Raw genomic sequence first — 11,587 nt, 5'->3', positions numbered from 1 at the left:
TCTAGATCACGGTGCACCAGGTGAGTGACTGAAAATAAATTCTCCTAATATATAACATTCAGTTGTAATTCTAATGTTTACAATGTCTACTTCTACCATCAGCTGTGCTTTACCATGTACTATACCTTCACCTCAGCCTCCCTTTACTTCAAAATCACTTTTCACTGTCTGATCTATTCATGTTTGTTGCAGCATCGAAGTCTACATCTTATCCAAAATTAGATGAAATGATCAGAAAATTCAAATGGAAATTATGTACTCTTTGCACAAAAAATGGCATGAGTGTGTTTCCTCAATTTCACTAACTTGGATACCCAAGTTTTGGGAAATTGCAGTAGTTTCATCACCAAAAAGAAAAGAAAAAAAGAAATATGTCAAACTCCACCAACTGCACATGAATAAACTATAGGAGGAAAAAATTACTACATTATAATCAGGTCAGAACTATATTGAATTATTGCCATATACACTAACATGTGGTATTTACGAAAGGCTGTCAGGATGTAGATGTAAATTTTTTATGACAAAATATAATGTGCAATTTTATTTGAAAAGAAAATGTTTTCTAAGCAGTATGAAACTCAAACCTCTCGCACCACAATCAACCTCTTGCCAAATATTATTCAATATTTAAGCCCTACATTTATGCAACTGATTTGCAATAACTATTTTCATTCACTTGTAACATTCAGTGCCAATTCATGAAGTAGTGTGATGTTCATATAGTGCAAAGAAAAGAAACTGATCTTTTATAATCTTTATTTATTTTGTGGAATTTTCCCAATTTCTTTTTGTCCTATTTTAACCAGTTAATTAAAGTTCAGATTATGAGATGATCCCAGTGAGGCTGCAGCACATCATGTTTCTGCACATTACATTTAGTTATATTGCTTTATTCTGTATTAATTCAAATGTAAAACTAGAGGGGAAAAAACATTATATTTGTTTATACGACGTGAACCACATCTCCTGTCCTGTACCTCTTACACCTCTGCTGATATTGCTGCAAAGCTACAACCAGTTTAGATGGAAATGAATGCTTTAATAAAACAAATCAAAGGACCTACAAAATCCCTGTTTGTAATGTGTGTATGTTATTCTGCATAGTAGTAGTATACACTCCTTTATTACATGCGTGTAAATTTCTTTGTCTTTTGTTATTCTAGATCAAGGTCCAGTGGGTCCACCAGGTAAATAATAATATATAACATTCAGTTGTAATTCTAATGTTTACAATGTCTACTTCTACCATCAGCTGTGCTTTACCATGTACTATACCTTCACCTCAGCCTCCCTTTACCTCAAATTCACTTTTCACTGTCTCATCTCTTCATGTTTGTTGCAGCACCAAAGTCAACATCTTATTCAAAATGAGATGAAACGAACATAGAATTCAAATGGAAATTATGTACTCTTTGCACAAAAAGTGACATAAGTGTGTTTTGTCAATTTCACTAACTTGGATACCCAAGTTTTGGGAAATTGCAGTAGTTTCACCACCAAAAAGAAAAGAAAAAAAAAAGAAATATGTCTAACTCCACCAACTACACACCAATAAAGTATAGGAGGAAAAAATTACTACATGATAATCAGGTCAGAACTGTTTTGAATTATTGCCATACACTAACATGTGGTATTCATGTATGGCTTTTAGGGTGTACATATATAGTTATTTATGTACGAATCATATAATATGAAATTTTGTTGAAATTTGTCCACCTGCCAGGTACAATGAACAGTTCTCAAGTTATGCGAAGGACAATCCAACATACATGCATACAGGCATGGTCAGTGGTAGTGTCTATAATGTGCATTCCTGGATATTAAATGTTCATTTGCAATTTTCTGTAGTGGTCCCAGTAATATTTGCTGGTAAAGTGTCCTGAAGTAATGTATCACATGACATGGTTATGCTATGTTTGAGTGAAAAAGGGTATAAATGCGGTTGCAAGAACAATACTTTCCACTCATATCTTGGGATGTTTCATATGTTTCACTCCGCAGATTCTCGTTTCTCACTCTGCATTAAATGTTTTGTCAGAGTGATTTTTATTTGGGGCGCTTTAACTACGCGTTCAACCTCTCTCATGACTCTATGTGCCTTTTTTCTGCCTCTTTCCCAGTCGATGATCATGGAGGCTGCGCTGGAAATTAGAAATGTAAATTTTGACAGCATTTTGCGTGCAAATTCAGGAGGCTCATCTCTGCCCAGTTACCACAATTGCAGTCAAATCAAGCACATCTGCAATGCAGTCGACCCATAATAAACTGATATAACAGCTCCATGAGTCGCATGTTTTACCTTCAAGACTCGTATTTTACTGCTGTTGTTCATCGTTTGTGATGTGAAAACATCAGAGAAATTAAAAGTTTGCATCCTGGTATTAGTTCAGTTATAAAATCCAAACGCACCGCAGAGGAAACACAGTCAGTCTGCGCCTCGCTGCTGTTCTCTGTGTCCATCATCTCATGCTGACTCATTTTAAAAGAGCAACGGCCAATGGTGAAACTTCATCACTCAACTGGCCAACCAATGGTGAAACTTCATTACTCACTCAGGCACTCCCTCACTTACGGACAACCGCGGTTATACGGCTGGTCTGTGGCTGGTCCAGCCAAAAAGTACAATATTCTACATTAACATACGTTTAATATAGGCCCTGTTAGTTTGATGTTTTGGTCTTGATTGCCTTTATAGGCTGGATAAGAATTACTTTGATCAAAATATATAATAAAGTTATATGTAAAATGGATGTTGTTGTTATGCTGCTGACTAAAGCTCAGAGGACTATTATTACAAGAAGGAAACAGATCAAAATGCTCACAGCTGAAAGTAACAGAGTGCAGCTCACATTTGAGTTTCAGATGTAGTCAAATTATAGTTTGTTCCTGCATGTAAACCTGCATACTTCTGCTTTTCACATGTTTTCATATTGTCACTTCACAGGACGCCAAGGCTTCATTGGTAGAGAGAGCCAAGATGGGGTAGAAGTCAGCTCCCACGACAAAGAAATCCTGAGCAGTCATCTTACAACTGTCTTCCTTCCAATCATCTACATCATTGTATTTGCTGTGGGGCTGCCCACCAACGCCATGGCAATATGGGTATTCCTCTTCAGGACCAAGAAAAAACGCCTGTCGTCAATCTACATGGCAAACCTGGCTCTGGCTGACTTGCTCTTTGTCATCTGGGTCCCCCTGAAGATATCATACCACTTCAATGGCAACAACTGGGTCTACGGAGAAGGGCTGTGCAAAGTGCTGGTGGCATTTTTCTACAGCAACATGTACTGCTCCATCGCCTTTATCACCTGCATAAGTGTCCAGCGTTACTGGGCAGTGGTCCACCCACTGTCCGAGCAGCAGAGGGACAACCGCATACCCGTTGCCGTCTCCATCACAGTCTGGGTGGTGGTCTGGCTTTTCACCATCCCTCTCTACCTGTATGACCAACAGGTCAAAATAACAAACTTCAATCCAAAAATCCTTACCTGCCATGATGTCACCAGGGAAAGTCAGGTGAAAATAGCAGCTGGCTACTTCCTGACAATGGGAACTCTGGGATTTGTTGTTCCCACTATTGTGTGCATCATATCCTACATCCTCATGCTCAAAGCTCTCAGGAACAGCATGAAAAATGCTGCCATCACCAAGAAGCAACGGAAGGCTGTGCTCTTGATCATCACAGTGTTGGTTATGTTTTTAGTGTGCTTCACCCCCAGTAACATCATGCTGCTGGTACACTATATCCTCCTGTTGAGCGGGGCCGACAACCACCTGTACGAATTTTACACCACCACCCTGTGCCTGGCTAGTCTCAACAGCTGCATCGACCCTTTTGTTTACTACTTTATCTCCAAGGACTTCAGGGATCATGTGAAGAACACGTTCCTCTGCAGGAGTGAGAGCACAGTGAAGAGGATGAAGGTGTCCTTCAGGGCTCCGAAAAACTCACAAGAGCAACACACCACGCCTAAGTCAGGAAACACACAGAGCACTGAATGCTAGTGGATTAATCATTATTAAGCTGTTTTATTCCTGATCATTATCTACCTTCAGATATCGTTTTTCAGTAACACTTAATTTACAGGTCTCTTCATTTGTATAGTAAAATAAAATAAAGTGTTACCTTTTTTTTCTTATTCTACTGTGACTTCTTCCACCTCAGGTTTGGTTCAGTACATGTAAGGAAATTTAGGAGTCATCTTTGTTAATGACCTCCTGTTTCAGAGCTTTGAGCTGTCTAAATTACTGCTTATATTGTTTTAATACATTTAATTATCTTTATATCTTTTACAACACACTTGTTTTATGCACTTTCCTTGATGCAGTTTGCTTGATTTCAGCAGGATATGAATGATTGCCTTTATGCAGTTTTAATGGGTCTAATCTTTTATTCCATGTTGTAATTTGATGAATTTTCTGTCATTGTTTGATGTGCCAGAATTGAGACCCAAACCTAAAATGTGCAAAATTTAGCTGGTTTTATAATGTAGGATACAAGTTTGTCTGTGTTGTTTAAAGTAATAATTTTTGCTTGTATATATACATTTTAGTTTGTCAATAAAAGTCATTGTCTAACTAGCAGTTTCCTGACTCTGTGGACGGGTCGACATGGGAAAGGTCAATCCAGGTAATTCTCATTTTCAAAACAATCCTGATATTTTAACCTTTGCTCACAATCGAGGGTTATGTTCATCTAAAATTCCCCTCAAAGACAAAATTTCATCCCAATTATTTATTCTGTGTGTAGAAGATTTTTCATACCTCCCAGGGCCTGGCATAATGTCAGAAATGTCTCTTTCTTTGTCCAACTGTAAAAATATCAAGTAAATTGTTGCCATTTTGTGAAAACACACATCATCCACCCTTCTTTGTTTTTTCTTCTTTTCTTTTGAAATGGCATTTTAACACCGTAATTCTTCACTTCAGTTAATGATTGTCACTCAGCTCTTGTTCACTCCTCCTCTGTTACACTGCTGCACAGAATACCACGGGAGGTGAAGGTAAACTTTTACTGAACTTTATTTATCACTGTTCTCAGTTTACACACAACATGTTAGCATATGCAACCAATAATACAATTGACTTCTCCCAAAAAACTCTTCTTCTCCTCTTCTTTTTAACCCTCTCCACAATTTCCCTACTATGGCAAGTAACCTAGGTCACAAAAAACATGCCCCTCAATATTATTTCCTATTTACTGCCTTACAGCATGTTGAAGAACTTTAACTATTACTGTAGATTATAAAAGGAAATAAAATAATAAAAGGCAACTGCAGTTTTCAACATATTAAACATGCAGTTGGAGTTTGTGCTTCCTGTTTGGGACAAAAGTAAGAAAATAAAACTTTCTCCAAAGTAAAGAATAATCTTTACAAATTGAACAAGTTTTTACATATTTTATACTTTTATGAACTTGTCTTGTGTTTAGACTCAACCCAAAGTCACAACTCCAGTTTGTCCAGAATGCAGCTGTTCAGATTATTAGAGGAGTAGAAAGACGTGGTCACATCACTCAGTTGCATATTTACCTTAGTTACTAGATTGCTTCAGAGTTGTTTTTTAAGATTTAACTGATCATCTTACGTGATGAGGACAGTTTTGAAGTCAACAGGGAATTAGAGGGTTTGACATGAACTTGACCTTCGTTGAAACGTCACGTATCAGTAGTTGCACAACAAGATAAAGTGGACGTGGCAAACTTTGTACAAACCAGAGACATTTAGTCTGATGAAGTGCTTTTGTCCGCTCAATTTATGTTAATCCAATGAATCTAATTAATCCAAAATATTGAGTTTTCTTTTTTGTTGTTTGTTTGTTTCTTTTAGATTTTTTGGGTTTTTCTTTTTACATATATTGTGACATACTAAGCATGTTCTGTAATGAAATGTTGAAAGTAGAGCTGAAACTATAGCTCAATTCACTGATTATTCAATCAACAGAAAATTAACAGGTAGCTATTTTGATCATCAATTGCTGCAGTCATTTTCAAGTATAAACGCCAATACTTTGATGGTTCCAGATTCTCAAATGTTAAAATTAACCATTTGTAGGAAATTTTGATGTTTTTTTTTCCACAATTTTCTGATATATATAAAAAATAAACATTGATCAATTGAGAATATAATCGGCATATTAATAAATAAAGTGAGATATTCAAGTCCAACATCACATCACATCATCAACATGAAGACATTAAGCGGCAGGAGATTTGGAATTTGGATTCATGACCTCAGTATTTATATAATCCAACAAAGAACATTGGTCATGAACGAGAAATGAATTTTGACCTGATGCACTACATGAAAAGCTAGGGGAAGGGTTCAAAAAAGTCATTAAATTTCATCCTTTCAACCCAAAGTCACAACTCCAGCTTGTCCAGAATGCAGCTGTTCAGATTATTAGAGGACCAAGACTCAAAAACCCAAATACATAAGAAATATATATAATATATAAGAAAACTAGCAAATATTCACATATGAGAATCTGGTAACAGATAATTAATATATATGTACTTATAGTGAAGTAACAGTTTGAATGCATGGCTTTTGCTTGTAATAGAGTATTTTATGCTGTGTTACTGTCACTTCTAAAATTCAATGCATAATCTAAATAGAAGGACAATAATCACCAAAGTCCATAAATGAAAGCTACAGACCTAAAAAAAAAAATCACACACGCTGGTCATTTAAACATAAAATATCTTCTGACAATATATAAGTTATTCTTTGATATTATATCAGTGGAGGCGTAGAAATATCATTGATAAGCGGGTTTTGAATGTTTCCATATAATGTTCCTGGCGTGCAGATGAAGAGAAATGCGTGTTCTAGTTATCAATGACGGAAGGAAGATGAACTCATGAGTGAGATTATTATCATATCACCGAAATCAACCCGAGCTATGTCTCGGTTGGTTAGATGCGGTCAGCTGACTCAGTGACATCAATTAGTGTCCAAATCATCTATTTGAAGAGGGGATGACAGTTCAAACAGTGAAGCAGTAACACCATCGGACATTACATTACATTTTATTTTAACCCGCTCTTGCAGCCATGACTTTAAACACTCGATGGTCTCACCTGTTTCTCCTTCTGTGTTGCGTCCAGACTTGTCTTTGTCAGTCAGGTAAGATGTTGCTTTGTTTTTTTCCATCACTAATGTTTTATGCTGTCATGAAAACATTCAGCTCAGGTAGATTTAAAATCCAAAAAGACTTGGTCATAACCTAGAAGCCTATATGGCTGGACCGTGTGTGGTCAATGTGTGAAACTGTGGACAATTTGTTACAGAGATAGTCAGTGTCAGGGGCGCCGGATTCATTTCAGAAGTGTGGGGGGACCGCGGACGCGCACACGGTTCCATTCATATATTTTCTGAGGTCGCGGACACAGACATTGTATGTTTATGTATATACTTTATTACAAACAATCCTACCGTATAAACCTGGAATCTGTGTGTAACAGCTGACCTCTTTATATACAGTCAATGGTGTAGATGGGTAACAGAACACAGAACATTATTTACCGTTAGATCCTTGCCGATCCTGTTAATGAAGTTACTGCTGCTGTGCCAGGTGCGTGAATGCGCACATCACTAATGTATCGTTTCAGCTGCTGTGTGATGCTGCAGGTATTTAATAAAGTAAAAAGGAAAGAATCTGACGCACAGCCAACTGTGGACAACAAACATCATTACTGATGTTTTTGCAACATCCCGGATTACATTCAGTGACACATGAACGACATTAATGTACAATTCAGTCTCAGACTGTAACCTTTTCTGACGGACATTTCAGTAGATTATGTTATAGATGCGAAATACTAGAGAAGTAAAAGAAGCAAAATACATGAAAGTTGATTTGTTATGTTGGAGAGCTCTGTGTGCGCACCTCTGTTGACTAAAGACACACAAACTGCATCTTTTACGCTCTCTGCAATTTTCATTTACTAGCAGCCTCCCTTTACCTCGAGCTCACTTTTCATTGTCTGATCTATTCATATTCGTAGCAGCACCAAAGTCTACATCTTATCCAAATTTACATGAAATGATCAGAAAATTCGAATGGAAATGATGTAGTCTTTGCAGAAAAAGTAGCAAAATTTTGTTGCTGTTTTTTTCAATTTCACTCCCAAGTTCTGAGAAATTGTAGTAATTCTAATACAAAAAAACAACACGTCTAATTCCACCAACTACACACACAGGTCAGAACTATATAGAATTATTGCCATATGCACTAACATGTGGTATTCACGCAACGCTTTCAGGGTGTATATGTACATTTTTTATGACAAAATATAATGCGAAATTTTGTTTGAAAAGAAAATGTTTTCTAAACAGAATGAAACTCAAACCTCTCGCACCACAATCAACCTCTTGCCAAATATTATTCACTATTTAAGCCCTACATTTATGCAACTAATTTGCAATAACTATTTTCATTTACTTGTAAAATTCAGTGTCAATGCATGAAGTAGTGTGATGTTCATATAGTGCAAAGAAAAGAAACTGATCTTTTATAATCTTAATTTATTTCTTTGAATTTTCCCAATTTCTTTTTGTCCTATATTAACCATTTAATTAAAGTTCAGATTATGAGATGGTCCCAGTGAGGCTGCAGCACATGATGTTTCTGCGCATTACATTTAGTTATATTGCTTTATTCTGTATTAATTCAAATGTAAAACTAGAGGGGAAAAAACATTATACTTGTTTATATGACGTGAACCACATCTCCTGTCATGTACCTCTTACACCTCTGATTTAAAATCCAAAAAGACTTGGTCATAACCTCGTAGCCTATATGGCTGGACCGTGTGTGGTCAATGTGTGAAACTGTGGACAATTTGTTACAGAGATAGTCAGTGTCAGGGGGCGCCGGATTCATTTCAGAAGTGCGGGGGGACCGCGGACGCGCACACGGTTCCATATATATTTTTTCGGGTGTCGCGGACACAGACATTGTATGTTTAATCCTACCGTATAAACCTGGAATCTGTGTGTAACAGCTGACCTCTTTATATACAGTCAATGGTGTAGATGGGTAGCAGAACACAGAACATTATTTACCGTTAGATCCTTGCCGATCCTGTTAATGAAGTTACTGCTACTGTGCTAGGTGCGTGAATGCGCACATCACTAATGTATCGTTTCAGCTGCTGTGTGATGCTGCAGGTATTTGATAAAGTCAAAGGAAAGAATCTGACGCACAGCCAACTGTGGACAACAAACATCAGTACAGATGTTTTTGCAACATCCCGGATTACATTCAATGACACCTGAACGACATTTATGTACAATTCAGTCTCATTAAAAGCTGTATAAAAACTATTCTGACGGACATTTCAGTAGATTATGTTATAGAAGCGAAATACTATAAAAGTAAAAGAAGCAAAATACATGAACGTTGATTTGTGATGTTGGAGAGCTCCGTGTGCGCACATTTGCTGACTAAAGACACACAAACTGTGTTTTTTCTCTCTCTGCAATTTTCATTATGTAACAATCTCTGTGCTGACATGTGGAGAGAAGCGTGAAACACTGGAAACCGCTCCGCTCATTGTAAAAGTAACTTTACTACCTGTAACGCGTCCACGACCTGTAAGCATCTTGTTGTGCAGCAAAATATTTCTCTTCCACTCTGTTACATTAATAACAGTTTTGAGGAGATGAAATATGCGGGGAAAGGCTCAAAACACTTGGGGCTGAAGCAGTGGTGGCTCCCGGGACCTACAGGACGGTCCCAAAGCTTTGGCACCGCATCACAGCTGTTGTGTTCACTTTTGCTGTTGACATGAACAGAAATGAGACGCAGGATTGTGATTCAAAGAAACTTGTAGCATTCAGTGCCTAGTGCATGAAGTAGTGTGATAGTCACATAGTGCAAAGAAAAGAAACTGATCTTTTTTAATCTTAATTTATTTCTTGGTATTTTACCAATTTTGTTCTGTCCTACTTTAACCAGTTAATTAAAGTTCAAATTATGGGATGGTACCAGTGAGGCTACAGTACGTTTCTGCACATTATATTTAGTTATATTGCTTCACTCTGTATTGATTAAAATGGAAAAATAGAAGAAAACAAACAGTATGCTTGTGAGGAAGCTCTAGTTCCCTGCTATGACTATGTGCTGGATTTGTTCACGTGGAACTCGCTACAGGTGAAGAATCACGCAGATGTCTTGAATTTGTATGGATTTATTGTCACCACCACAACCACAATCCTTGTACAAGTGTCTGATGACTCAGTGGTTCTGTGTAAATGAACATAATAAATCAGAATAAACGTATGAAAGTATAACAGGCTAATGTAGAAATGGTAAACTATATTACTTTCTGAATGTATAAATTTCAACTATACAAGATAATACAACTGGCAAACAGCTGATAAATAATGTGGCCATGTATTAAACAGGCATAGCTGAGGCTGAAGCAGTATATTCCCTCTAACAGTGGGTTAATGTACATCAGCAGTGCAACACTGCCATCTAATGGCCAGTAGTAGACATGCATGACATCAATCCGGGGGCTGAACGAGCTGCTACACTGCACGGGTTGTGCACACCTGTTAATTAAAGAGCGGACCTACAAATGGCCGTTCAGTCCACTATTCTATTGGTAATATGGTAAATATTACACATCACAACTCAAACATAAAGTCCTAAGCGTGTGCTTGAGACATGATGCCTGTTAACATCTAGTGACTGTGGGAAACAGTAGCTGCTAATATGAGGCTACACAGTCGGCAGAATACATGAATATCAATCAATCAATCAATCAATCTTTATTTATATAGCGCCATATCACAACAGAAGTCATCTCAAGGCACTTTTCACATAGAGCAGGTCAAGACCGTACTCTTTAATTTACAGAGACCCAACAGTTCCCCCATGAGCAAGCACTTGGCGACAGCGGTAAGGAAAAACTCCCCTTTAACGGGTAGAAACCTCAAGCAGACCCCGGCCCCTTTAGTTCGGTTAACACAGAAACAATTCACTAACGAACAGCAACTATAACAACATTCTTAAATACTTCACTCACTTGCGCTAGACGCACTTGACACCAGATGACTGTTAGTACAAAGCAAAGTTCTTCACCCAAAAGAGCGTCTGCTGCGTGGCGGATTTCAGACTACCGTCTTGAGGAAACTGCGGGTCAACCTAGTTTAGTTCTGATGAGCCCCAAAGTCCATGTCACATGATGCAGAGTTCAGGTGGGGGAAGAGAGAGAGAGAAAGAGGGGGGGGGGGGGGGGGTTGCTGTGAAATGGGGCCTTTTGGACAATGCTTGTTTGTTTGGCGTGAACCACATCTCCTGTCCTGTACCTCTTACACCTCTGCTGATATTGCCACAAAGCTACAACCAGTTTAGATGGAAATGGATGCTTGAATAAAACAAAGAACCTACAAAATCCCTGTTTGTAATGTGTGTATATACATGTTATACTGCATAGTAGTAGTATACACTCCTTTATTACATGCGTGTAAATTTCTTTCTCTTTTGTTATTCTAGGTCAAGGTCCAGTGGGTCCACCAGGTAAATAATAATATATAACATTCAGTTATAATTCTAATGTTTACAACGTCTA

General features: G+C 37.7%; 1 protein-coding gene across 1 annotated transcript; it reads left to right on the top strand.

Annotated features, from left to right (window-relative positions):
- The first annotated feature begins 2,664 nt into the window (after positions 1-2,664).
- Positions 2,665-5,052, top strand: LOC137170675 (proteinase-activated receptor 2-like). The gene has a single exon (XM_067574198.1). The coding sequence runs from the start codon at positions 2,923-2,925 to the stop codon at positions 4,006-4,008; it is 1,086 nt and encodes a 361-aa protein (XP_067430299.1). The 5' UTR covers positions 2,665-2,922; the 3' UTR covers positions 4,009-5,052.
- Positions 5,053-11,587: the final 6,535 nt, after the last annotated feature.

The sequence above is a fragment of the Thunnus thynnus genome, chromosome 19, assembly GCF_963924715.1.
Source record: "Thunnus thynnus chromosome 19, fThuThy2.1, whole genome shotgun sequence".
Classification (NCBI taxonomy): Eukaryota; Metazoa; Chordata; class Actinopteri; order Scombriformes; family Scombridae; genus Thunnus; species Thunnus thynnus.
This window is presented reverse-complemented; position numbering and strand designations above follow the sequence as displayed.

What these genes read in the sequence shown, in the direction of transcription:
- LOC137170675 (XM_067574198.1), top strand. Translation starts at nt 2,923, where the DNA reads ATGTTTTCATATTGTCACTTCACAGGACGCCAAGGCTTCATTGGTAGA.